The 26,087-nt window shown below is 38.1% G+C and overlaps 1 protein-coding gene across 1 annotated transcript in view; it reads right to left on the reverse strand.

Moving 5' to 3' along the window:
* Nucleotides 1-26,087, reverse strand: part of UNC5C (unc-5 netrin receptor C) — a 397,259-nt gene that overhangs the window by 54,113 nt on the left and 317,059 nt on the right. The window contains exons 6-8 of the mRNA XM_058193417.1: nucleotides 24,562-24,729; nucleotides 20,968-21,132; nucleotides 2,169-2,225 (exon numbers count right to left, since the gene is read on the reverse strand). Of these exons, the coding sequence (XP_058049400.1) occupies nucleotides 2,169-2,225; nucleotides 20,968-21,132; nucleotides 24,562-24,729 (390 nt within the window). The remainder of the gene's footprint in view (nucleotides 1-2,168; nucleotides 2,226-20,967; nucleotides 21,133-24,561; nucleotides 24,730-26,087) is intronic.

Below are 26,087 nucleotides of genomic sequence, written 5' to 3' on the forward strand. Positions count from 1 at the left end.
ATTGTTGATGTGACCCCACAGTCAAGCTGTGGGGAATCTATTTTTTTAAGTCCCAAATATGCAATTCTGCTTTTAGGCTATAGGTAACTATCGAAAAGACTAGTGGCACATTAAAACCTGGATGAAAGTATCACAATGTCAGAAAATTCAAAACATCTTTCTAATACATCACTGATTTTTTTAAAAAAAAATCACATTTTCTCTTTTTTTTGTGATTTATAGTAAGCTTCAGATTTGAGAACATCGCTGTTTTATGCATGCTGACAGAATTCAAGAAGTCTGCAATCTGTCAGAGAGCCCACGGCAGCTGTCCAAGTCAGATTTGTTCCTCCTGTTTCAAACATGGTGTGACATGAAAATCCAAACAGCCTCTGCTTTAGACAACTTTCAAGAACAAAACAACAATTAACAGCGACAGAACAAGCTGATACCTCAACATGCCTTGGATAGCTTGCTGGAATGTACTGAGATGAAGGATGAAATAAGAAAACCAAAGCCATCTTAAGCTCAATATTGAGGCATTGTATTTTTTGCCGTATGAACACCTTTCATGCATTATCAGCCTCCTTCCCTGGAGCCTATGCTCCCAAATGAAGTGACCGGGTGACCAGTGATGTGTTCTTTGATTGCCTTGAAGCCCTGTTGTCATTTGAATGTCTTTAATTTAAAGTTAATCTTAAATTTAAAGCATCGGGCACAATTCTTTTTTTCTACCAGTCTTTTAAAATACAACTGAGCTCTAATTGGTTTATAAGCGTGTGTGTGTGTGTGTGTGTGTGTGTATTCTTCGACGATCTCTTATTGTGCTGGTGTTTTCATTTTAGAATTGTGGTTTTGTGAAGTTGCTATCTGTTGGAGTTATTTTAGTTGGATTGTGAGCTGCCCTTCAAGCTTTTTGTTTGGTTTGATTTAATTTGGCTTGTACTGAAAGACCGGATAGAACTTCAACAAGCATATAGTTATCCATTAGGTGGGTGTTATGTATTTTCTCTGAGAGCTCAAGACAATGGTTATGGTTATAACCCTTCATTTTATCCAACAAACTCCTGTATGTAGGTTTGGGCTGAAAGTCCTCAATTTTCTATGAATAAGGCTGGATTAGAATCCAGGTCTGCCTGATCTATCTCATTATAATCCAGCATCTTAACTACTACACCATACTGACTTTATTGGATGTTCGAGTCCTTCACTTATTCCCAAATACAGTGCTATAAGGTAGGCCAGTATGATCATGTCCACAACACTTGTGAGGTGAGGCTGAATATAATCATCATCCACCTATTGTGTTCATAGTTTATTCTTCATTTATTCTAAATATCTAAATATTTATCCTCTAAATTTTCCAGTTTTATTGATTTTCACAATGCAGATGAGCAAACTGCAAAAACAATAATAGTAGGGTAGAATTTTCTATGGTCTTCTGTAGGAATCAGACCAGCTTTAGTGATCTTTTCACTTATATGTTTGTAATACATCCTTTCACTAAACCCCCTGTAATATTACATGCCAACCCATTGCTTCCCTCAGTAAGTCTTTCCCCAAAAAAACTGCCTATGTGACATAAATATGATGCAAACTTTTTCATGAACAGAAAATATTTTACTTATGTTTAAATAGACCAATATTACAATATTTAAATGCACTGATATGCTTAAATAGTTAGCCTTTGGATTCGTTATGTACATAGGCAATACCGTCTTAAAAGAAAATATCATGTTCTAAAAATACTTTTCTTTAACTCCTAATAGCACAGATGAACACCAATAGATGACCGAAGGATATCAGGTTCAATATATTCTGCCTAATGGAACTCAAAAGGTACATTTGAAAATGCTACTATTTTATTCTATCTTTCAGAAATGGCTTTCATGGAAAAAAGTGTGAGACAAATCACCAAGGGAACCATTCTCTCTCATTGTTTTATCTTCTTTAATCAAATTAAAAAGTTGCAATTGCTCCATGCTTTACTGGAATCTTAGTTGGTTTCTTTTCTTTTATTTTATCTTCCTTCCCTAGATTTGTTCTCCAAGTGGACTCTCTCTTAAACAAGCAAAGCATAACTCTGGAGAAGTTAAATCTCTCTTCCCCAATGGATATACAACCTAGTGGAAAGTAACTCTTGGATCAGCTAATCAGAATCCAAGCACATATTATCAAGCAACACTTACAAGAAAATCCATATTCATTCTGGGTTCTCTGTTCAGTTGAAATAGGGTAAATGAAACCTTTAAAAGAAAACAAAAATGGGAATAAAATCAAATTAACACAGGGAGCTTTTAAACACACACATTCACACATACACACAATTGCACCCAAATGTTTTAATTTAAAAATAAAAGGAATGGAAAAGGAAAAAAAGGAAGGAAAAGAAAAGGAAACTAATGGCATTTTAGAATTCAGATTCAGCACACTATTATAATTTTGCCTCTCCTGTCTGCTCAATAGTCTTACTCAGAATTAATAAGTAGACAGATTGAATTTCAAAGCCAAAAATTGGTCTCGAGTCACTAACTTTGGAGTGCTTAAAGTCTTTCTTTTATTGAGCATAAACTCTAATGGATCTAATTTATTTCAGACATCAAGGATCATTAGCATATGGAAAGTCTTCTTCCTCCCAATTCCTGCCATATGCTTTAATTCCCAGGATATATTCAGCAGAGCTCTGAATAGTTTTTTATTTAATTATAGAAGCTAAGCTGCTGGTCTAACAGAACTCCAAGAGGCTTGCCTTCAACGGTCAAAGGTTAAATATCCATTTACCAAGTGTTCAACCCATGGAAAAGCATCATTCCCTCCACTCTTCCTTTTCCCCTAGATTTTAGGGGAATGGTTTTTAACCTTCCCTTTAATAGAAATCCAATTCTGTTCTCCGGGGAGCAAGCAATTTGCCAGAGAGTTGGAAAAGGCATGTGTTCCATTTGAGATCATTAGAAAATCAATAGGAACCTTGACATCATAAAGTAATTTATTTCAGATTTTGAAGCTTTGTGTAATATTGACAAAACCATAACACAATTTTTTCCCCCTACAAGAAACAAATAGAAAGAAAAGTGACTTTCCCCTGATTTTTAGTGATAACGCAATTCTCAAGCAATCTATTTTTTTGTTCTTTTGAGCAATTTGCTTTGAAGCTGTGCAGTGAAAGAAAGAAAAAAGGTGTTGTTTTTTTGGTCTGTGCCAACGGAGAAACAGTTAGCTGGAACCAAATTTCCACTGTGATGAGTGGAAATTTTGCTTCTAAGTAAGCATGTTCAGACTCAAGGAAACAGCTGGGGTGAAAGCTGGCTTACTTTAAAAAAAAAAAGAAAGGAACCAAACCCCAAAGAAATCTGAAATGTTGGAATTTTTTTTTCATCTAAAATATTGCATTCCAGGCCTATCAGCAATTAAATTTTGAAGACATTTTAAAATACCATGAGAATGAGATTGAAAAACAGAAGACACTTTTGCAACAGAGAACTATTGAGAAGCCATAACACAAATTTCAACATAATATTACTTAGTGTTTGATGACTAAAAAAGGTTTTTCAATCAAGGTAGGCTACACTGATGAAGAGAAATGGCAACCAAGTTTATCTACCTTGTTACAGAATCCCCACAGCATGGATCTATTATCTTTAAGGCCCACATAGTTAAAAGTATGAAAACCGACAATTTTCATGCTTTAGTATGATTTTCAATAAGGAAAGCACAATTTATAATATTTTTACTTTCAAGTTTTCAATTTCTCTTGACCAAGTAGAGCAAGACTATTTTTACAGTTATCTTCATAAACTAGGGACAAGATACACATTAAGCAAGGGAATTCCGCTGCATATGTAATTGCTGATGTTCTAACCTTGCTCTACGGAAGAAGTGTCAAACTCGCGCGTCATGTCGTCAGGTGATGTATCACAACTTTTTTCTCCTTTGCTAATCCAGGATGGGCATGGCCAACGCATGATGCATCCAGCCCACAGGCTGCGAGTTTGTCACCCCTGCTTTACAAGTAGCATTTGGAAAGGCAGGATATGCTTCCCCAAGGCACCAACCTACAAAGAACTTTTTACAATTGTGGCTTCTTGCATATGGATTTCAACATCAGTATGTAAAACGATGACGCATATTGTGGTATCTTACATTAATTACAATAAGCTTGAAGAGATGTATCACTTTCTATTTAACCAAAAAAAAAAAAAAAGGAAGGTGGGAGAAACCTATGAATTGCTGAAATTGAATCAGCATTAGTTTTGAAAACATGGTATATCATTCTGAAAATCTGGTGGCCTGCTCCTTAATAAAAAAAATGATTTCAGCTGACAGCATTTGGAAATATCCAGTGCCTATTCCAATATACTTCTATTATAAAATGCTCCTAACTATATATTTTTTGGTTTCCCAATTTTGTCTGTTATGCCATTGATATTGGCATTGGCATTGGCATGCATTGCCACGTAGTTCCTCAGACACTCATTCTTCTCTCTCTCTCTCTCTCTCTTTCTCAGCTCAGCTGAGAAGTGTTGTTTTGCTCAAAAGTATGTGGAGTTGCCAGGGACAATCACAGTCAGCCCATCTCTCATTACAAGAATTGCTAAACGAATGTTACATTGCTATGCTGGCTTTACAGAACTGCTACTTCTATTGTGAGGTGCTAAGGTTTACTTTGACAGTACTTCCAGATAAGTCACCTTTCCCATACTCCAAAAGTCAATTTCTTGAATAAAGACAACAAATAAATCCACATTGGGAAGCCCCAAGCCATGCACTAATTCAAGATATAGCTACAAGCAGTCCTGGATTTAGTATTGTAATTATGCCCAGAATTATGGTCATAAACAAGACATCACATAACCGACATGATTTTAAATTTTTTTGCAGTGGTCATTAAGCAAACAAAGGGCTTGTTAAGTGAAGCAATTGTCCACAATGGGCATTTTTTGCAGGAAAACAGAAGTAAATGCTGGTTTTCGGCAAAAAATGCCATTAATGCAGACCTGTTGCTGAGTGCCCAAAGCATGATCACAGGGTAGCCATTGGACCTTTGAATCTAGATTGTATTGGGGGTGGTAGGCAGTACATCATAACTAAACCATGGATTATAAGTCAAGGACTATCTATAGTTATTAAATGGAATGTGTAAGGGGTTTTTAAAACCTTTTTTGTATGATCTTTTGAGATTTCAAAATGGTTCCCAGGTACAGAGGCATAAAGCAAGCATTGTGTACAGAAACCAGCACTAGTGCTGACGTAGTTGTATGGACGCTGTAGTTCATATCGTCTACATCAGGGGTCTCCAATCTTGGCAACTTTAAGGCTTGTGGACTTCAACTCCCAGAATTCAGCAAAGCTGACTGAGGAATTCTGGGAGTTGAAGTCCACAACTCTTAAAGTTGCCAAGGTTGGAGACCCCTGGTCTACATCACATTATTTTGTCTCAGCCCACTGAGAAGAGTATAACAACTATAGGTCTTTACTTCCTGGGCTGGGAAACCTACATAAGGGCTCACTTCTTCAGGATCCCAGGTCTAAATTGCAAAGTGGTAAAAAAACAATTGTACCTCTTTGTTGCCCTTTAATGATATTCAGATGTTTACAGTCCAATCTGAGAGCCCTATGTCTATATTGTTGTCATCAAAATGTATGTCAGTGTTGGATTTATGTTCCCTGCCTCCCCCCCCCCAATTTTATTGCAGATGTTTTCAGCAAGGGATATTTTAACTATTTAACTAACGGGAGGTTGAACAACTAGCCTCGTGGTGCAACTGGAATAATCTAGAACTGAAAACACTCAAAACCATAGAAATGGTAATAGACTTTAGAAGAAACCCTCCCATACTACCATCTCTTATAATACTAGACAACACAGTATCAACAATAGAGACCTTCAAATTTCTAGGTTCTACCATATCTCATGACCTAAAATGGACACCTAACATCAAAAATGTCATTAAAAAAGCACAACAAAGAATATTCTTTCTGCGCCAACTCCAACTGCTCAAGTAGCTGCTGATACAGTTCTACAGACGAATTATTGAGTCTGTCATCTGCACCTATATAACTGTCTGGTTTGGTTCTGCAACCCAACAAGACAGACACAGACTTCAGAGGATAATTAGAACTGCAGAAAAAACAATTGCTACCAACCTGCCTTCCATTGAGGACCTATATACTGCATGAGTCAAAAAGAAGGCTGTGAAAATATTTACAGACCCCTCACATCCTGTACACAAACTGCTTCAACTCCTACCCTCAAAACGACACTATAGAGCACTGCACACCAGAACAACTAGACACAAGAACAGTTTTTTCTCGAACGCCATCACTCTGTTAAACAAATAATTCCCTCAAAACTGTCAAACTAGTTAGATTCTGCATTACTATTAATCTTCTCAGTGTTCCTATCACCCATCTCCTCCCACTTATAACCTTGTTGCTGGTATCCTTAAGATTATATTGACTGTTTCCCTATGACTATCATTAAGTGTTGTACCTTATGATTCTTGAAGAATGTATCTTGTCTTTTATGTACACTGAGAGCATATGCACCAAGAGAAATTCCTTGTGTGTCCAATCACACTTGGCCAATAAAGAATTCTATTCTATTCTATTCTATTCTATTCTATTCTATTCTATTCTATTCTATTCTGTTCTGTTCTGTTCTGTTCTGTTCTGTTCTGTTCTGTTCTGTTCTATTCTATTCTATTCTATTCTATTCTATTCTATTCTATTCTATTTGCAGGATTTCCTGCTTTCTAGTGAATATAAATCGCGTGGCACAGCTGATTGTCAGAAATACCAGTTCGCCTGAATCGGTAGCATTTTTTTTTATTTATTACTATCAGTTTGGGCAAACCTGTCTGAACGGGTAGCATTTCACCCCTGGTATGTAGATAGTGTTTATGACTATGTGCCTATTGATGGCCAATGTGTCATCTTTAAGATGGTCTCTATAACATAAGAAGTTTTTCTTTGCCCATTTTAAACCAAAGCACTGGTCTGAAGTAAACAACCATTTTATGTTTTTTAAGGACACCTTTGTGGTTTCTGACATGGGTACTTTCTTTTCTTGAATAATAGTATTCATTTTCATTTTTTCCCTCTAAAAATAATGAAGTGGGGGAAAAAAGGCCGGCGAGTATGAAAGAGGTGACATCATGAATATGTATTACTCCAGGGGATCTTAGTTTCAATATCGCTACTGATAGATGACCTATGCCCAGAAGACTGCTACATATGTGCTTGAGTGATTTTTTTTTCTGCATGTAGATGCAACAGATAGAATCGGGAAGATGTAAGAGGTTATGTGATATGAATATCTAAAATCATTTTAGTTGACAGATTGACGATCACACAAAAATTCAAATTGCTGCTGATAAGTGCAAACCTGATTTTTGTAGCTCTGAGGGACTGGAGAAACAAAATGTCCTAAACCCCAGAAACTAAAACAGTTATTGCCTGTTTTATTAACTCTTCTGGGGGAAAATTAACTTAGCAAACTTGATTCTCTTCATTGCTGTTCCTGCACATATACACCTTGGAGAACAGGGACTGGTTTTAAGAATTTGTCACATATCAAAAATAATTTTTCCTAGAGCATTTAAAGAGATTTGGACCAGCAAAGAAAATATTATGAGGATACACATGATTGACAATTGACAATTGTTTCTGCTCAAATATGAGAATTTCAAAAGCTGCGTTTTCCCATCTTCTGATTCCCTATCTGATCTTTACATAATAAGAAAGGGAATTTTCCCCAAATAATGAGGCAAATCTGGTGAGATTAATACCTGTACTAACAGAAAAATGACTTTTTTCTGAGCTTCAAAGTGAGAGCAGTGCAAAGCAGGAATTTGTTCTTCTTCCTTGATCTATTTTGTTCATGGTCTCAGCACTGCTGCATGGTAAGTACTTGGGGTTCTTCTGATAACACTATCACATTAAAAAAAACCTCAGGTAAATATATAAAAAGCTGCTGCTTAATTTGACTCCACAATAATTTCTGAGACTTGAGCTGTTGAGTTACAGTCAGTAACTTGTCTTGAGAAAAAATGTAATTTAAATCAGGGGTCTCCAACCTTGGCAACTTTAAGACTTGTGGACTTCAACTCCCAGAGCTCCTCAGCCAGCTTTGCTGGCTGAAGAGCTCTGGGAGTTGAAGTCCACAAGTCTTAAAGTTGCCAAGGTTGGAGACCCCTGATTTAAAAAGGCTCAAGTGTTGTTTTTTTTAAAGCAACATATTTTCCACAGATTCTGTAATTTTTTTTCTTCAATTTCTTGTGTCTTTACTAAAGAGTAGTTATAGCACAGTCAGTACAATACTCACATTATCTCCTTGCATTTAAATTAATGAATTAAATTATTAAAATTAAATTAGCTAAAATCTGGGAAATTAATTCTTAGTTTCAAGGAGGAAAAGTGGGACAGAGTTAAATTTAAAAAGCTTTGTTAGAACTTCAGATATCATTTATATTTTTTCTTAAATTATAGTTAGATTTAAAACGCATTTCAGTTTTTGTTTTCCCATTCCTTATCAAAAGTCAATCCTTGGAGATCCCAATTGCTAAAGTCTGCCATTCTCCAACTTTTGAAATAAGGTCTCATAAATACATCCAGATGGATACAGTAAACTACAGACTCATCAGCTTGACATCAATAGCTTGGCAAAATCCTGGAAAAGTTAATCAAGCAATGGTCTTTATGAGCATCTAGAAATGAACTAGGTGATTACTAGAAGCCAGGGTGACTTTGTTAAGGACCGATTATGCCAGACAAACCTTCTTTGATAAAGTGACTAAATTAGTGGATCAGAAAACTGTGGTGGATATAATATACTTAGAATTCAGTAAGGCATTTGATAAAGTAGGCCATAGCCTGAGTGAGATAGAACAAAATGAGATTGTACCATCATCACTCAGCATGGAGTCTTAAATGGAACTACATCCATGTAGAGGGAAACATGCAGTGGAATACCTCAAGACTCTGTCTTGAACCCGGTGCTCTTCAACTTTCTAATTGAACTAGATGAGGGGATAGAACGGGAGCTCATCAAATCTGCAGATGATGCCAAGCTGGGGGGAATTGATAACAAGTTCCAAGACAGGGTCAAGATTCAGAAGGATTTTGATAGGCTTGATCCTTCGACCCTATCCAACAAGATGCAGTTTAGTGGAGAGAAAAGTAAGTCCTGCACTTAGGCAGAAAAACCAAATGCACAGGTACAGAATGGATGGTACCTTGACTCTGCAGTAGCAATTGTGAGAGGGATACAGGTGTCCTAGTGGGCCACCACTTAATATGAGCCAGCAGTGTGCTGTAATTGCTAAAAAGGCTAATGCAATCCTAGATTGCCTCAACAGAAGGATAACATCAACATCTCAAAATGTGACACTACCGCTTTATACTGCACTAATGAGGACACATTAGGAATTCTGAATCCAATTCTCATCACCAAGATACCAAAGGAAAAAAAAAAAGATGTTGAGGTCCTAGAAAAAGTGCGAAGAAGAGCAACAAAGATTATAAGAAGTCTGTAGGCTAAATTTTTCAAGGAATAGATAAGGGAACTAGGTAGGGTTAGCATAATGAAGAGAAGGTTTTGGGGTGGCATGATAGCTATCTCCTGGTACTTGAAGGGCTCTCACAGAGAAGAAAGGGTGACTTCTTCTTCAAAGCATCTGAGGACAGGACAAGAAGCAATTTGTGGAAGCCATCAAAGAGAGGTCCAACTTCTAACTAAGGACAAATTTCCTGACAGTTAAGAACTCTTAATCAATGGAAGAGCTTGCCTCCTGGAGTTGTAGGTGCTCCTGTTGTGGTCTGCCAGCAGCCTGCGAAGTTGGCAGCAGAGTTGGACAGTGAGGAGGCTGGAGAGGACAATGGGCCAGTCCTAGAGTCAGGGGAAGGCCCGGATGAGGGCTCTGCGTCAGAGGCAGAGATGGGGCCAGAGCCATCTGGGAGCGATGCACGGACTCTGGCATCTCCAGAGGCAGACAGCAGAGAGGCAGAGGAACAGGAAGAGCCTGTTCCTAGTGCCCACATGCAAAGAGCTGCCAGAAGGGAAGAGCAGCTAAAGCAAAAAGGACAACTCAGGAGTAAGGCCAGGAGCTGATTGGCCATTCCCATAAGCCTTAAAAGAGCAGCAATGGCTCTTGGGTTCTTTGTAGGAAAGCAACATTGCTACAATTGTTTCTTGTTTCCTGTTTCTGGACTTTGTGAGGTTCTTGCCAAGAAAAGCCATTGGCAGGGTGCCAAAGAAGACAAAGGTTTGTGATAAGGCCGAAGGATTTTTTCTGAAGAACTTTGTTTTGGAATTAATTTGGACTAAGGAAGGAAGGAGGTTGGAAGGAATCTGAGAGGTCTTCTAGTCAACCTCTTGCCAAAGGCAGGAAACCTTATACCACCCCAGACAAATGGATGTCCAAACTTCCAGCAATGGAGCTGTTGTGACCTAGGCCCACGTAGTTATTACCGAACACAATCAGTCCTAAGCAAACATATTTTATTAGAACAGCTGAGAATTACTTCATTCTATGAATAAAAGGCAAAGCATTCTACTTCCCAAGTAGAATGGAAAAGTATCCAGAAACCTTTGAAAAAGTATCCAGAAACTTCTGGAAAAGTATCCAGAAATTTCAACTGTCACAGAATGTGGCTACATGAGCCATACTGGAAGAAGGACACATTTAATACCTTTGCTCCATGAACTGCATGACAGTATGGGTGCTGGTTTGCTTCCGGGTCTAATTCATAGACCCAGGGTATCTACACAACTTGGAAGGGAGATGGGCAGTTAAAAAAATATAATAAATAAATAATAAACAGGGCACATTAGAAACTATCACCATCTGTTTAGCTAAATGTGTACTTTAAAAAAAAACACCTGATATCGATCTTTAAATTTAAAGTACATGAACTTTAAAACCAGGTTTCAAAGCACCATGAGGTTTGCATAATAATGATCAGGATCACTTCAGTCACGAAAGAGCGATTTCTGGAAAACGCTAAGGCAGGAGTGCCAAACTTGCGTCGTCACGTCGTTGTATCACGACTTTCCCCCCAGCAAGTGGGATAGATTCAATTATACAAGGAATGGGTGAACCACTGGAAGACCTGAAGGTCCAGGCTGAGGACAGAACATCCTAGAGAAAATCTATCTATTTATGTGATCACTAAGAGTCAACACTGACTTGAAGGTACATAATCACCATCAATCAGAAAGACTTTGGTTTGTACTAATGATGCCATAGGTCAGTGCTGACACTAGATATACTAGCAATAAATCATACATTTATCTTCTTTCTGAATAGCTAATTATTGCCAACTACAGGATGAGAGATCACCTTGGAATATGAGGCCCAGGAGATTCTCCAGCTACTTACTCATCTATTTGATACTCATTTCTTTTTTCCTGCGGGGTAAGCTTAAGTGAAGCCTGCCGTTCAAGAAGTGGAAATGACATCCCACACTTTAGAGACAAATAAATAAATAAAAATGCACATAGTTAGTCATATATTGTCTTTTGAAGTAACCACATAATAGCTATTAAACCTCCTCCCCCTAAAATTAAACTAAACATTACTATTATTTTTAAAATCTTTCTCTTGATCAAGGAATGATACATTTCTTTCTGGAGAAATACAAAGCATGCATATGTATAATATTGTAAAAATCCTCATGGCTGCTTTTCAACAGCAATCAGCTTTGATGCTTTGTGATTGACCACAGACTGGGTATTAAGGCAATTTGTATGTTCAAAAAAAAAAATAGAAGAAAGAAAGAAGTTCAAGGATTCCAAGAGCAAGATGAATAGGTTAAGACTATAAAGGAAAATGAAAGACAAGTTTGTTGAGCAGCCTTTAATTAAAAGTCATTTGGGAAGAGAATGAAATGCCCTTTTTCAAATGCCAGTAGGATATTAACGTCTCATCAAATAGGGTTAAATCTTTGTTCAAATCTCCATCCAATCACAAGACTCATAGACAGCTTTAAGAATAGTTATTAAACACAAAAGAGAGCTATGAAGATGAAAGAGAAAAGAAGAACTAGGTACGCTGACTTGGGCAACTTGGAAATGGACAAGATCTAGAAGTAGCAACACGAATGGGACTTTTCAGATATAAACGAATGTAATAGCAATAGCACTTAGACTTATATACCACTACACAGGGCTTTACAGCCCTCTCTAAGTGGTTTACAGAGTCGGCAGATTGCCCTCAACAATTTGGGTCCTCTTTTTACCCACCTCAGAAGGATGGAAGGCTAAGTCCACCTTTAGCTTGGTGAGATTTGAACTGCCAAATTTGCAGGCAGCCGGCAATCAGTAGAAGTAGCCTGCAGTACTGCACTCTAACCACTGCGCCACCACGGCTCATATACAAGGTGGCTCATCCTCAGGAGCAGCCATGACATGTGCATTCATATGCTCATACCCTCCATAAGTACTTATATACAGTGGATCTATATAGGACTTTAGCCTACCTATGTGAATTGATTTTATCTGGCTTTTGTGTTCATTAATTATTATATTTGCCATCTTTCTAACCCTTCTATCTCCTCATGATGTGTTGCTCCATTATCTTATTATAACATGATTTTTCTGGCCCTTGAAATTATTTTACCACTTCATCCTACTCTTTAAGTAGAAGCTGCAGAGAATGCTCCCTCTTGGCCCAGATTGATTGCAAGGAGACGGAAAGTGTGTTGCAACCTCCAAGTTCTTTGCTGTCGGCTCACTGCCTGTGGGAAACTGCTTCTATACATAATCAATCAATGACTTATCTGAGGAAATAGAAGAGGAACTTACCAAATTTGTGGATGATACTAAGCTGGCAGGAATAGCTAACACCCTAGATGATAGGCTCAAGATCCAGATGGATCTTGACAGACTTGAGCACTGGGTCCTATCTAACAAAATTAAATTCAGTGTAGTGAAAAGTAAAGTCTTGCACTTAGGCAGGAAAAACCAAAAGTATACATATAGACTGGGTGAAACCAGGCTTAATAGTAGTAACTGTAAGAGGGATCTTGGAGTGTTAGTGGACAATCAATTAAATATGAGCCAACAGTGTGTGGCAGCAGCCAAAAAAGCCAAAGCAATCCTAAATTGCATTAACAGAGAGATTCAAGATTGAGTGAGATACCAGTATAACTCCATAAATCCTTAGTAAGACCATAACTAGAATATTGCATCCTGTTTTGATCACCACACTATAAAAAAGATGTTGAGACTCCAGAAAGAGTCCAGAGAAGAGCAACCAAGATGATTAGGGAGGCTAAAACATATGAAGAACGGTTACAGGAACTGGGCATGGCTAGTCTGATGAAGAGAAGGACCCGGAAAGACATGATAGCAGTGTTACAATATTTTAGGGGCTGTCATAGAGAGGAGGGGGTCAACCTATTTGCCAAAGCACCTGAAGGCTGGACAAGGAATAATGGATGGGAACTGATCAAGTAGACTTTAACCTAGAAATAAGGAGAAGTTTTCTGACAGTGAGAACAATCAACCAATAGAACAGAAGTTGCCTTCAGAAATTATGGGAGCTTCATCACTGGAGGCTTTCAAGAAAAGAGTGGACTGCCCTCTGTCAGAAATGGTGTAGGGTCTCCTGCTTGGGCGGGAGGTTGGACTAGATGACCTACAAAGTGTCTTCCAACTCTATTAATCTGTTAATCCTGCTTCAAGCTTCTTGGGACAAGCCTTAAAGAATCATTGTTTGGGTATTGAAGTTGCTGCTGGCAAGGTCAGCATCAAAGGGGTACTCCGAGAGGGGCCATTCCTTTGGACTCTTGGCAGGGACAGAGCTGAAACAAATCTGGGTGGTGGCTGGAATCTTGTTTTGTCATGAAGTTTGTTAAAATCTGTGTTAGGAAACTAATGCAGAGTGGATCATGGGAAGTGGTGGCTGACTGAAATCAATGAAAAATCTGGTAGGGCAGAAATGGTGAAAAACCACAATTGAGCCATTAATAGAAAGGTTAGAGAAAGAGGAGTTACTCTATTTTTCCTGAATGAAACTTGTTGCTATTTTTTTTCTAGTCAGTCCTAAATATTTTAGCTACCATTTTGTTATCTCTTGACATCAATATTGGTATAAATGTAGTTTAATATAATGTTGTATTTATTAAACTTTACCCCCAAAAATCCCTTTATCCCTTTTACCACTAGCTCTTTCTATTGAGCTATACTGCATTGCTAAAGGTAAATGTAAAGGTTCCCCTGCACATACGTGCTAGTCGTTTCCGGCTCTAGGGGGGGGCTGCTCATCTCCGTTTCTAAGCCAAAGAACCAGCACTGTCTGAAGACATCTCTGTGATCATGTGGACGGCATGACTAAACACCGAAGGCACACGGAGCGCTGTTACCTTCCCACCAAAGGTGGCCCCTATTTTTCTACTTGCATTTTTTAGGTGCTTTTGAACTGATAGGTTGGCAGAAGCTGGGATATGTAACGGGAACTCACTCTGTTATGGGGCACTAGGGATTTGAACCGCTGAACTGCCGACCTTCTGATCGAAAAACTCAGACTCTTAGCTATTGAGCCACCACGTCCCTTACTGCATTGATACCCTGGTATTATTTGCAATAAAAAAAAAGTGCATAGTAAAATAAATTATTCTGGATGGCAACTGAATAGTTTTTAATTTGTTGGTCAACATACAATATGGGCAAAGTCTACTTACCGTATTTTTTGGTGTATAACACGCACCTTTTTCCCCAAAAAAAGAGGGTGACAATCTGGGTGCGTCTTATACTCCGAATGTAGCCCCACCCAGCTTCTCAAACGGAGGTTTCAGAGGCTGAAAGAAGCTTCAGAAAAGATGCCCCCAAACAGAGCTTCAGAAAAGAAGCCCCCAAACAGAGCTTCAGAGGTTTTTTTTTTTCCTGTAGTTCTGTTTGGAGGCTTTCAGAGGCAGAAAAAAGTTTTTTCTGAAATGGAGTTTCAGAGGCAACAAAAAAAGCAAAATTAAGCAAGGCACAGAGCTCACAACCAAGGAACCTGTTGCTAAAATTCACCTCTGGAAACAGTTGATTGGGCGTATTCCGGGAGGCCGATCCACCTGCCAATCAGCTTTTTTCTTATTTTCCTCCCCAAAACCCAAGGTGTATCTTATACTCCGGTGCGTCTTATACTCCAAAAAATACAGTAAATCCCTTATAACAATTAAATAATTTTAAGGGTTTCACTTTAATGTTGTTGTCTACTTAGGCGGCCTCCTCTAGTAATTGCACAACAGCTAGTTTTCTAATTCAGCCTCTGTGAAGGAATTGGCTTATTGACTATTCATCCTTTCACATTAGGGTGAAAATACTAACTACAGAATGAGAGAGTATGGGCAAGATCATTAGTCTGAATAAATGTGACAGCCAAGTTACACAAGAAATACCACAGTTAGCAGTAAGCAGAAACTACAGTTTTGGGTGAAAAATACAGCAATTACAAGCAATGGAGAGGGGAAAGGAAAGCTCCATATTTTTTTCTTTATTCTAAGAGAAATCAATACCAGTTCAAACTGCTATTTTACACAGGAATAGGGTTAGATGTGTGAAGGAGCTTATTGATTGGCTGAGTGATATAACTGTAGTGAATAATAAATTGCAAAGAAAATACTTGTAAATGTGACCAAGATTTACTAGGATCTCTTGTTTATATAGCAGCCCTTCTTGTTGATTGTGCAAGAAAGACAGTGACTGATTGTACAGAAAAGATGAGGCTGTTCAGTGATTCGTTTGCCAGTTCGTTTAAATTGGCTTGGATGATGATATGGTTACTCACGTTACTTCCTCAGTAATGGTTGCACACATATAAAAGTGCTGTCAGCATAGAGGTAAGCAGCTGTCACCATCACTGTAATTCAGATGATGCAGAAGGTAGCAAGGGTAGGTAAGAGAGGAATGGAAAATGACTGGAGAAGAGATAGTAGGAATTGGTGGGATCCATACTGTGCTGGTTCGAGTTGTTGGATTTTTAGAGATACCCAGTCATTCTAACTACTCCCTGTCCTATTTCCTTTCATATTAATATGAAATATGAATATCTAATAGGTTACATGAAGCAATAATATGAACCGTTTTGTATCACAACTTACATTAATCATTGATTATCTCGCGCAATCTCACAAGTAGCATACATTAATTTGAATGTAACTAGAAACTGAGGAAAAGTGTATGGTTTGATACCTCATATTAAAGTAGGCATTTGATAGCAATAGCACTCAGATTCATATACCGCTTCACAGTGCTTTACAGCCCTCTTTAAGCAGTTTACAGAGTCAGCTTATTGCCCTCAACAATTTGGGTCCTCATTTTACCAACCTCAAAAGGATGGAAGGCTGAGTCAACCTTGAGCTGGTGAGATTCGAACTGCCAAACTGGTGGCAGCCGGCAGTCAGCAGAAGTAGCCTGCAGTACTGCACTCTAACCATTGTACCACCACGGCTCATATACAAGGTTATCTTAAACCAAGATTATCTTTACTGGTTGCACAATTGGAAGAACTTCTCGGCACAATGGAACAGTAGAAATGTAACTGTGTGACAGAGGATGCTATCTAGGAAAGCACTGAGCCCTGTTGTATTGGATTTATTTAAACTGACACTGAAAAGCTAACCCTAAATGACTGCATTATTCTCTAATTCAGATGGGCAATCTAGGATGTAGACTTTTAAAACTTTGAAACAACATGGTTCATACTTAAAATGAACGGTTTAAGAGTCTGTTTGAATTAGTCAAGATAGCCAAGGAGAGGAATTAACAACTGCAGAAAAGAGGCAGGTATAGGAAAGATACTTGATGAAGCTGGAAGAACAAAGCGCACTAATTCTTTCTCTTGATTTGACTTGATTTGACAGGAGTTAGATGTTATCTAAACAAATCTAAATTCCTTGTTCTGCTTCTGTAAATTATACGAAAGATTCAATGCTGGTATTCAGCTGGTTCTATCTGGTTTGGGTGACCCAATAGTGGCAGCAGCGGGAGGCTCCACCCACCTGCCCGAATGTCATCACGCCCCGTTTTTGATGCTCTGCGCATGCGTGGAAGGTCCTGCGGAGGTGCGCGGAGGTGGCATGTGCGCTCACATTTGTGAATCAGTAGCGAAGATAAGTGAATACCACTCCTGGAAAGATTATAACTTGCAAAGTCTTTAACAACTGCATGCTTTTAAAAATTGGGGAGAAAATAGAGATGATCACATTATGTCCAACTACAGTTCTTGTAAGAGAGATTCTTGAAGGGAAAAAGAGGGAGGAATGTACAAGAAACCTGTTTCATTAAAGTTATTCGTTCTTCATCGTATCAATGGACCACTGATATTAATAGGCCATTTCCACCAGTGAAAAATGGTTGTTTGTTAAGAAATCTTAGCATATTTAGTATCCCGTAGTATAATTACTAGGTGGAATAATAAATAATTAGATAAATTCACAATCACCTAGTCATGCTGATATGTATGGCTTCTTGTTACATGTGAACATTAAGGCATTAAACAAACCATTGCTTAGCGCAAGATTATAATCTAGCTTTAGTTTGACTTTGATTAATCTAATAATAATGCATGCAGTGTGGCAAATTACATATTACTTTTAATGTACACTATTTAGCGAAATTTGTTTGGGAAACCGATGGGAGATGAAGTAGGCTGGTGCTTTATTCTGCAAGCAGAAAAGACCCCTTCATTTGCTTCAATGGGGGCTTTTGGTTTCTTATTCAGGAAAAAAGTCCCAGCATGCTGCGCATTAAAGGCAGTGTTTATTTTGTCTCTAGGCAGAATTGCACTCTGTGGCTGAAAAGAATAGCCTCTCTTTAGTTAATCACTTGTCTTAAAGAATATTGGTGGAACCAAACAACTGGAATACATTGGTAGATATGAAAAGTGGAAGGGGGATGTTTGTGAATGATCTGAAGCAATTGTGGGTGGCAAATCAAAACTTTTAGAGGTCTCATTAAGGTGTGATTAAAAAGTCAAGATTATAGCTGCAATGTTGCAACCAAGGGTGTCATATTCAAAGCCCAGGCGCCAGATCTGGCTCATGGGGTGTGTAGATATGGCCCGCGGGGCCATCCTGGAAAGGACTAGCCCGCTGTGACTCTGCCAGTGAAAACAGAGCTCGGGAGGGCTGCACGTGGCCCTCCCAAGCTCTATTTTCACTGGCAAAGGGTTGCAGGAGGCCGCCGCATCTGAAAATGGAGCTCAGGAGCCCGTTTTCGCTGGCAGAACGCTTGGGCCACCACAGGTGCCCCCAATACGAGTGATGTCGAGCTGGCCATGCCCATCCCAGCCATGCCTACCCCAGCCCCCCAAGGTCCAACACAACCCTAATGCATCCCTCAATGAAATCGAGTTTGATACACAATGTAAAATAGAATCCAAAACTTATTTATAGGCAAATATAAATATAACTTGTATGCAATTTGGGGATTTTCTTGGACTCATAGCTCCTGCTTGAAGAACAAGTGGCAGCTATGTATTGTGACCCAGACTCAAGAAGTTAGCAACAAACACAGTCCTTAGTAAAAATACACTTTATTCGAACAGCTGGGAACTAATTCATTCCCTGCGCCGGGTAACTCAAAACGAACCAAAGTCTTCACAAACAAACAGTCTTTGGTTATCTCAAACCTGGTTCAATCTGGATAACTGCCAGGGTCTTTTCTGATAAACGTCCAGAGCAGAGAACAGAGCAAAGAGCGCAGCTGCAACGTTGCTTTCCGGCAACTGACACACTGGTGCTGGTCTCCTTTTAAACCTTAGGGGAGAGGCCAATTATGTTTTGGCCCTACTCCCGAGGTGACCTCTCTACTTGAGCTGCTCCTGCCTTCTGGCAGCTCGTCTCATGCAGGCATTAGGAACAGGCTCATCGCAGTCCGATTCCGCCGACAGCTCTGCAGGCTGCTGACAGATCATAGCACTATGTATGCCAATTGTATCCATTCTTGGATCACGAGGCCCGTCTCATTAGTCACTTGTCATCTGGGTTACTAGAATATCCTGTACTTGGGGTGGTTTTTGAAGACCACTCAGAAGTTTCAGCTTATCCAAAACATGGTAGCAAGACATGCCAGAGTGTGTTTATCTACAGCTTTTGGTACATTCAATTCAAGATACTGCTTGTCATGTACTGTACATTCTCCACCGTATGCAGCCATATTATTTAAAGTATCACCTTTCTCCTATGGTTTTGCCTATCCTATAAGATCTGATAGAGTTTGGCATGCTTCAGGTCCCATATTTGGATCTCAGAGATGGCATGCTTCAGTATTTGCCTTTTGAAACAGACTTCTCCAAGATAGCTGAACAGTTCTAACCCTAATTTCTTTCAGAAATGACTCTTTCCCCAGACATTGGGCTAAGGAATGCTGTGAGCTCATTACATGGTGGTTTTCACGTTACAGAATTTGTTTTTTCCCCCCTCCATTGTCTCGTCTTTAGTTTTGATTGTTATTGATTTTTATGTTTTAATCTGCACGCTTCTCAGAGTTGTTCTAAGCGGTGAGCCGGCAAATATTATTAACAAGTAAAATAAATACAATTTTATTCAAGTTCTTTCGAGGGAAGTACACAGACTCACCAAGTGCAACTGTATGCATGTTTTCAAATTCTATGTTTACTATTGTTGATTCCCCAGTATTTTATGTAAAGACACAACTAATTAAGAAGAAAAAAACTTAACAAGACTATACTAACATAATCATGATATTTCCTTTAAAAAATCCATATGCACCTATTTGTTTAAGCAAAAACTAACTCTTTTTCAATGAAATTTGTTATCTTTTCTATTTAAAGGATTGTTATCCTGATTTCCATCACAAACTAATGTGTAAAATAGATATAATAATACTATACATTTCATACTGCTCAGACATTTTGGGATGTTGCTCTTGTTATCCCCTGCCTCTGGCCCCAAATATCTAAGATAGATAGATAGATAGATAGATAGATAGATAGATAGATAGATAGATATAGAGATATAGATAGATATACCCTGTTTCCCCTAAAATAAGCCGCCCCCCCCAAAATAAGCCCTTCCTGAAAATATTTAAACACATGCGCAGCTGGTCCCCGCCATTTCCTCTGGATAGGATTAGGGTGACAGAGCTGTAAATCAGGTAAGATGGCAAGAGGAGCCACATCTTGCTCCATGCACCCCAATGTAATAAGACATCCACGAAAATAAGGCCAAGCACTTATTTCAGGGTTCAAAAAATATAAGACAGGGTCTTATTTTCGGGGAAACATGGATTAGGTAGTTAGGTAGGTAGGTAGATAGATATAGATATATAAAATATGTGCTGAAGAATAAGGGTGCTAAACATGTGCAATTCATCTTCAGAATGAAACTGTATTTACTACGGAACAGATTTGCAATAGGACTGTAGTATCAGAAAGGTTTATGTTTTCCTTCATTTTAAAAATATGGAACAGAACAATGAGAAAAATGATAATATGGACTTATGAATGAACACATGCAAAGCCACAGAGCCACCTATTCACAATACAGCTAGTACTTTTTTGTCAGGTGCCAACTACAGTCAAGAACAACAAGATAAAGAGGATATTTTGCTCCTCATAAAAGCATATCTCCTAGCTTAAATGCCAGGCTGAGTAAATCAATAGATGAAGAGCTTTAATGTCATGACCCAACACGAACGATTGACTGTACTAATTCTGTTGGAATTTTGAGGGACATCTAAAGGTCAATTCCTTCCATACTCAAATTAACAGGAAGCTATAATCCAAACACACCGAAAAAGGGATTAGAAGAGCACAGGACATGACTTGTTTCTGCCAAGCTATGCCAAACCTTTTAAAGGTGAGTTTGTTCCTCTGCTGATGGAGAATTTCGTTTGAATTTATTCCAGTACAGAGTTACATGAATTAAATCTTTCTTCAAGTATCAAGAAAAGGCTAGAGCTCTAAACTGTTTCACTCTGTCTGTCCGTCCCAAATGGCAATGTCAACAAAGCAGCATTAGGGTACTTCCACTTACTCTGCATACACAGCCCATCTGTGCAGTTCTTGGACTGCAAGACAAGGCCCTCACAGTCTCTGCCGCCGTTCCTGGGTGCTGGTGCGGTGCAGCCCCTCCTGCGCCAGTGGGTACATTCTGTTCCACAGGTAGACCATTTACTCCATGCTGTCCACCTCCCATCCACTGTCATGAGAAAATGGAAAAATGTAAAGGCAAAATATAAAGACAAAATGAGGTGGGAGTGGAAGAAATAGAAAATACCCAGTTTTAAAAAAAAATGATTTTACATGAGACTCTATAAGGAGTCTGCTTACTGAAAATACAGATAATAAAAGTGCCATCCTTTCCTTTCCTTTCCTTTCCTTTCCTTTCCTTTCCTTTCCTTTCCTTTCCTTTCCTTTCCCATCCCACCCCCTTCCTTTCCTTATTTTCTTCCCTCTCCTCTCCTCTCCTCTCCTCTCCTCTCAGCCAAAGTGATAAATTTCAACTAAACTCTGGTCAGATCGTTTGTATATAAGTAGTAGCTTCATTTATTGGAATGCAATGTTGAAATCCTAGGATGAAACCTGCCTATAGAGTCTATGTAAGATGAAATCCTTTTTAGCTTACTGCCAATCACAGAACTGCAGAAAAACCGTAAGAATTATCTAGTCCAATTCTTTGCAATATGCAGTAAACATAGTTTTTTAACCACCCACCAGAGGAAGCTATAGAGCTTCTGTTTTAAAACCCTTCAGAAATGCAGAATTGATCCAAATTTCTGTTTTTGGTTCTGGTGCACTTACTGAAAGAAGAATGAGTGAAAGATGTTCAGTTTTTGATTTGGTTTTCTCCTTAAATCATTCCTCTAGCATGCAGCAGAAGCAGAGATGCAGTGAATTGAAGAACTGATGCTGTCGTTAGAAATGGTGCCACTAGTAGATCATATAAGGCTTACTAATCCAAACTGTATACACCAGTGTTTCTCTGCCTCAGGAATGTTAAGACATGTGGACTTTCAACTGAGGAATTCTGGGATTTGAAGTCAACACATTGCTGAGGTTGAGAAAACACTGCTATACATAATAACAATCAATAAATTGCCATGCAAATGTTTTAGTTCACTAAATGTGAGTAGGGATGGAAATTCTGATTCTCCTATTTTCTTCAGGGGCATCAGGAAATGCTGTAATTAAGCAAATTAGGAATGTCCTATTGTGCCAGTAAAGATTCGTAAGATTTTCCTAATGCTACGTATTCCACATGAAGAAATGACAACAGAATGTCTGCAGCTTAATATTGTGTTCTAATCAAAATACTGCATTAAATCATATCATTTCTTAAAATAAAGAATTATACTTCTCCATTCTTGGTCAGCAATAGTTATACTTTATGGCAGAAGCAATATTCTTTCCTATGTTCAAATCTATGTGTCAACTTTATAGGAGTTCCCTTTAGCAAAATCAAGGAGAATCCTGCATGTATGATAGTCAAAAAGAAATGATACTACCGTAGTAATAGAAAGCTATGAGTCCAACATACTGCAGTATGACCAATGCAGAACTCATACTTGAAAAGGAGATTATTTCAGATCTTAGAGTAATCTTCAGAGTATTCTGTTTCACTAATCATATGGAGATGGAGAGTCTAACAAAAATATTAACAAGTTTCACAAAGTAAAAAAAATGCTGTCAGTTTGTTGAAACCCTACTTTGATTTTAAACTTACTGATTTATTCTCCATTGTCTGATCTGTGCAGGAAAAATACTATCTCAGCAACTCTAGTTGATTTTTATTGCCACCAAAAAGCACCCTTTCCCTACAATGCATGTTAATGTCTCTACCTCCTGAAGAAGCTTCTTGGATGACAAGTGAAACAATTTCAAAGAAAAAAAAACCCAAGAAAGTTCAGTTATCTTTTGGAAAAGTTCTTTGGGACAACCATGACCTAGATAACTGAGAAACTCCATGGATACCTGCACCTTCTTGTCCTAGTAGTATTTTGCATGGTAGTACGCAATGAAAGAAGCTTTCATGGGAAATTTGTATATAAACAAGAGGAAGAATAGTGTAGCTATAAGCAAAGAGAGCTGTGACACTGAGATTAATAGAATAATTGGGTAGAAGAGCTGTTAGATAGCTTCTGCTTTTCTTCCACCCACATCACTGCTGGTATGCCAACAAGTTGAATTGTGTTTGATGGTGCTCCTGTATTCCCAAAACCCTTAATTAAGAGAAAATAAGAGAGGAAGAAAATCTTCTCTTTAGGATTCCAAAAACCAGAGGACATATTCTTGCTGACTCCACCTGGCTCATACATAAAAAGTTACCTAAAATTGCTCTAAGAATGTTCTGAAAAGTCCTTCTTCAAGTGTATCCTTCAGAAGAAGTTTTAGATAGGGAGTCGCTAGGCATTTGGATTTCTCACATTTTGGCTCTATGAACTCTCCCAACATGGTGTTTCGGTTTGACATTGGGCTAGGGAGGTGCTATCCAGCCACCTATTTCTCTTCAGATCTGATACAGATACATAAAATAAATATATGCTTACTGAATTTCTATTAACTTATTTATTTCCCAAAATATTCCCTACTAAAATAATAGGTTCAGAGAGAATTCAACAGAGCTGCAACAAATTTACAAATAGACAGAAATTTTGAAGTTGTTTGCACTGTTAGATGCTTTTGTCCTTTAAAATCTATATTTTATCTCTTACTTCGATGTAATGTTGTATTGTTGAGAAGCATGCAGTAAAATGGAACCTTGAATTGTAATGTTTCAAGGGAAAGTTTAATTGATGACAAGTGCAATAGCAAGATAGGGAGGGGGAACAAAATAGGCTTTCTTTCAATCATTATATTAATACTATTTAGATCTATTTAGATCAAATAGAAAAAAGGAACGTAGCTGACGATAAAGAAAATATTTTGTTGGTTGAAAGGTCGAATCAGGTTTTGAACTAGAGAAATCAGGCATGAGCTTTATTTGAACTTTTTGTCCTTGGAAGGAACTAAAATAATTTTCTAATCTATCTAAAATAAATAGGATAGATTTTACCCATCTTAGTGAATAAGAAGGCAGGCAAAAACATTCTGAAACATATTCTTAAGAGACTGTGCATGGTTTTTGTTTGTAATGTGAAACTTGTGTTATTTTACAACAATGATAATAACATGATAATTTTATGTATGTATTCATTCATGTATTCATTACATTTATATGCCAACCGTCTTCATAGTGACTGGGCAGTTTACAATAAATACAATAATCCATCTCCTTCAGATAATATTTTTACTTTTAGTAAAAAAAATCTTATCTTTGCCTTAATAAGTGTAAGCTTACTAATATATAAAATCATGTTATTATTTAAATGCAGAGTTTTTAACAGATCCAAGGTTTAGGGTCCCAAGGGTCTAAATCTTGACTCATTATGTAAGTGTTCAGAATAACAGCTGCAATGAGAGGCAAACATTGCCTAACAATAGTGCTAATTATTCATCTTATTTGTATCTGAATGGCATAATAGAGTTCACTTTAAAATCAAAAGGAAGGAGTCATCATTTTCATCCCCACTACCACAAATGAAAAGAAAAGAAGACTTATTCTAGATAATATCGTAGTGATACAACATACCTGGACATAATGTGGTACAAGCTATTTTCTGCAAATTTTGGCCTTCACAGAAGGTTCCTCCATTGAGTGGTGCTGGATTTGTACATGTTCTTGTACGCTTCTGAAAGCCTTTTCCGCAACGGCTATTACATACTGACCACTCTGTCCAAGTTGACCATCCGCCATTGACTGAGAAGTAAAGAAGGTAGGAAAATGACTTAAACAAAGGACTGACAATTTATGAAGCCTACAGGCTTCCAAGCGTTTCTGTGAACTAAACATTTTTGTGTGTGTGAAAAAGGGAAGGTATTTCTTTTATGCTTGCTTAGATTTCAAAAGTGGACAATAAAAGAAAAGTAATATCACAACAAAGGTACTCCCTTCGCCCTTAATATGTAACCAAATGAGACTAAAATCTGGACAAAACTAGTTTCTGCATGTTGAAAATTCAGGAATCTTTGGCTCTCTTAGGAAGGAGATGCCTCTTAGAAAAGCCTGCCCTATTTGGATAACCAGACAGAGCCTGCACAGGATATCCACCTACTAGGAGGTACAATAAGTGGTGTCCTGAGTATATTCTATTGGAGTTCTCTTCCTATGGAAGGCTTATTCTTCAAGTTACGTGGAAAGTTGTACAGATTGGCTTTTGCAAAAGTCTTTCAGGATTGAATCCAGAAACATCAGTACAAAATTTAGTTTACTGATGAATTGCTGTCTATATTATTGCAGACATATACACAAACATAAATACACACACACATACATACAAACAAACAAATATACACATTGCCTATAATCAAATTGTACAGAGGCGGTATCAGGGGTGAAATCCAGCAGGTTCTGACAGGTTCTGGAGAATCAGCAGCAGAAATTTTGAGTAGTTCAGAGAACCGGCAAATACCACCTCTGGCTGGCCCCCGAGTAGGGTGGGAATGGAGATTTTGCAATATCCTTCTCCCAAGAGTGGGGAGGGAATGGGGATTTTGAATATCCTCCCCTGCCAAACCCACCAAGCTTTACTACAGAACTGGTAGTAAAAAAATTGGATTTCACCACTGGGCAGTATACACATTTAATAAGGGTTCTTCTTTATACCCATTAGTATAGAGTTGTCTTTCTAATAAGTTATCTGAAAAAAAAAAGAGTAGGAGGGGATACTTTATTTAAATAAACTATCCCCAAGATAAAAAAAATAAATAGTATTTTTAAATGGGTTTGGGAGAAATGGAAAGCCAATGTAGTTGGTTCAAATGATACAGCTAATGCTGAGTTTCTGGAATGCTGGCAAGACAATACTGTGATCAATAATTCCTGTACTTGCTGAAGTCTTCAAATATTCTTCAGGGAGAGCTTCACCTAGTGCATATTACAATTATCTGAAAGATTGTTATGAAAAATAAGGCTCGTGATGGCAGATCAACTTTCTCCTGGATGGATAAAACTGACATACAATTTGTCTGTATTGCCTGCTCTCACTATACAATTTCAGGGCTTCTGTATAGGTTGAAGTAAAATAAATACATATTTTAATGAGACCCAGCTAAAAA

Source organism: Ahaetulla prasina, chromosome 8 (genome assembly GCF_028640845.1).
Source record: "Ahaetulla prasina isolate Xishuangbanna chromosome 8, ASM2864084v1, whole genome shotgun sequence".
NCBI classification, from domain to species: domain Eukaryota; kingdom Metazoa; phylum Chordata; class Lepidosauria; order Squamata; family Colubridae; genus Ahaetulla; species Ahaetulla prasina.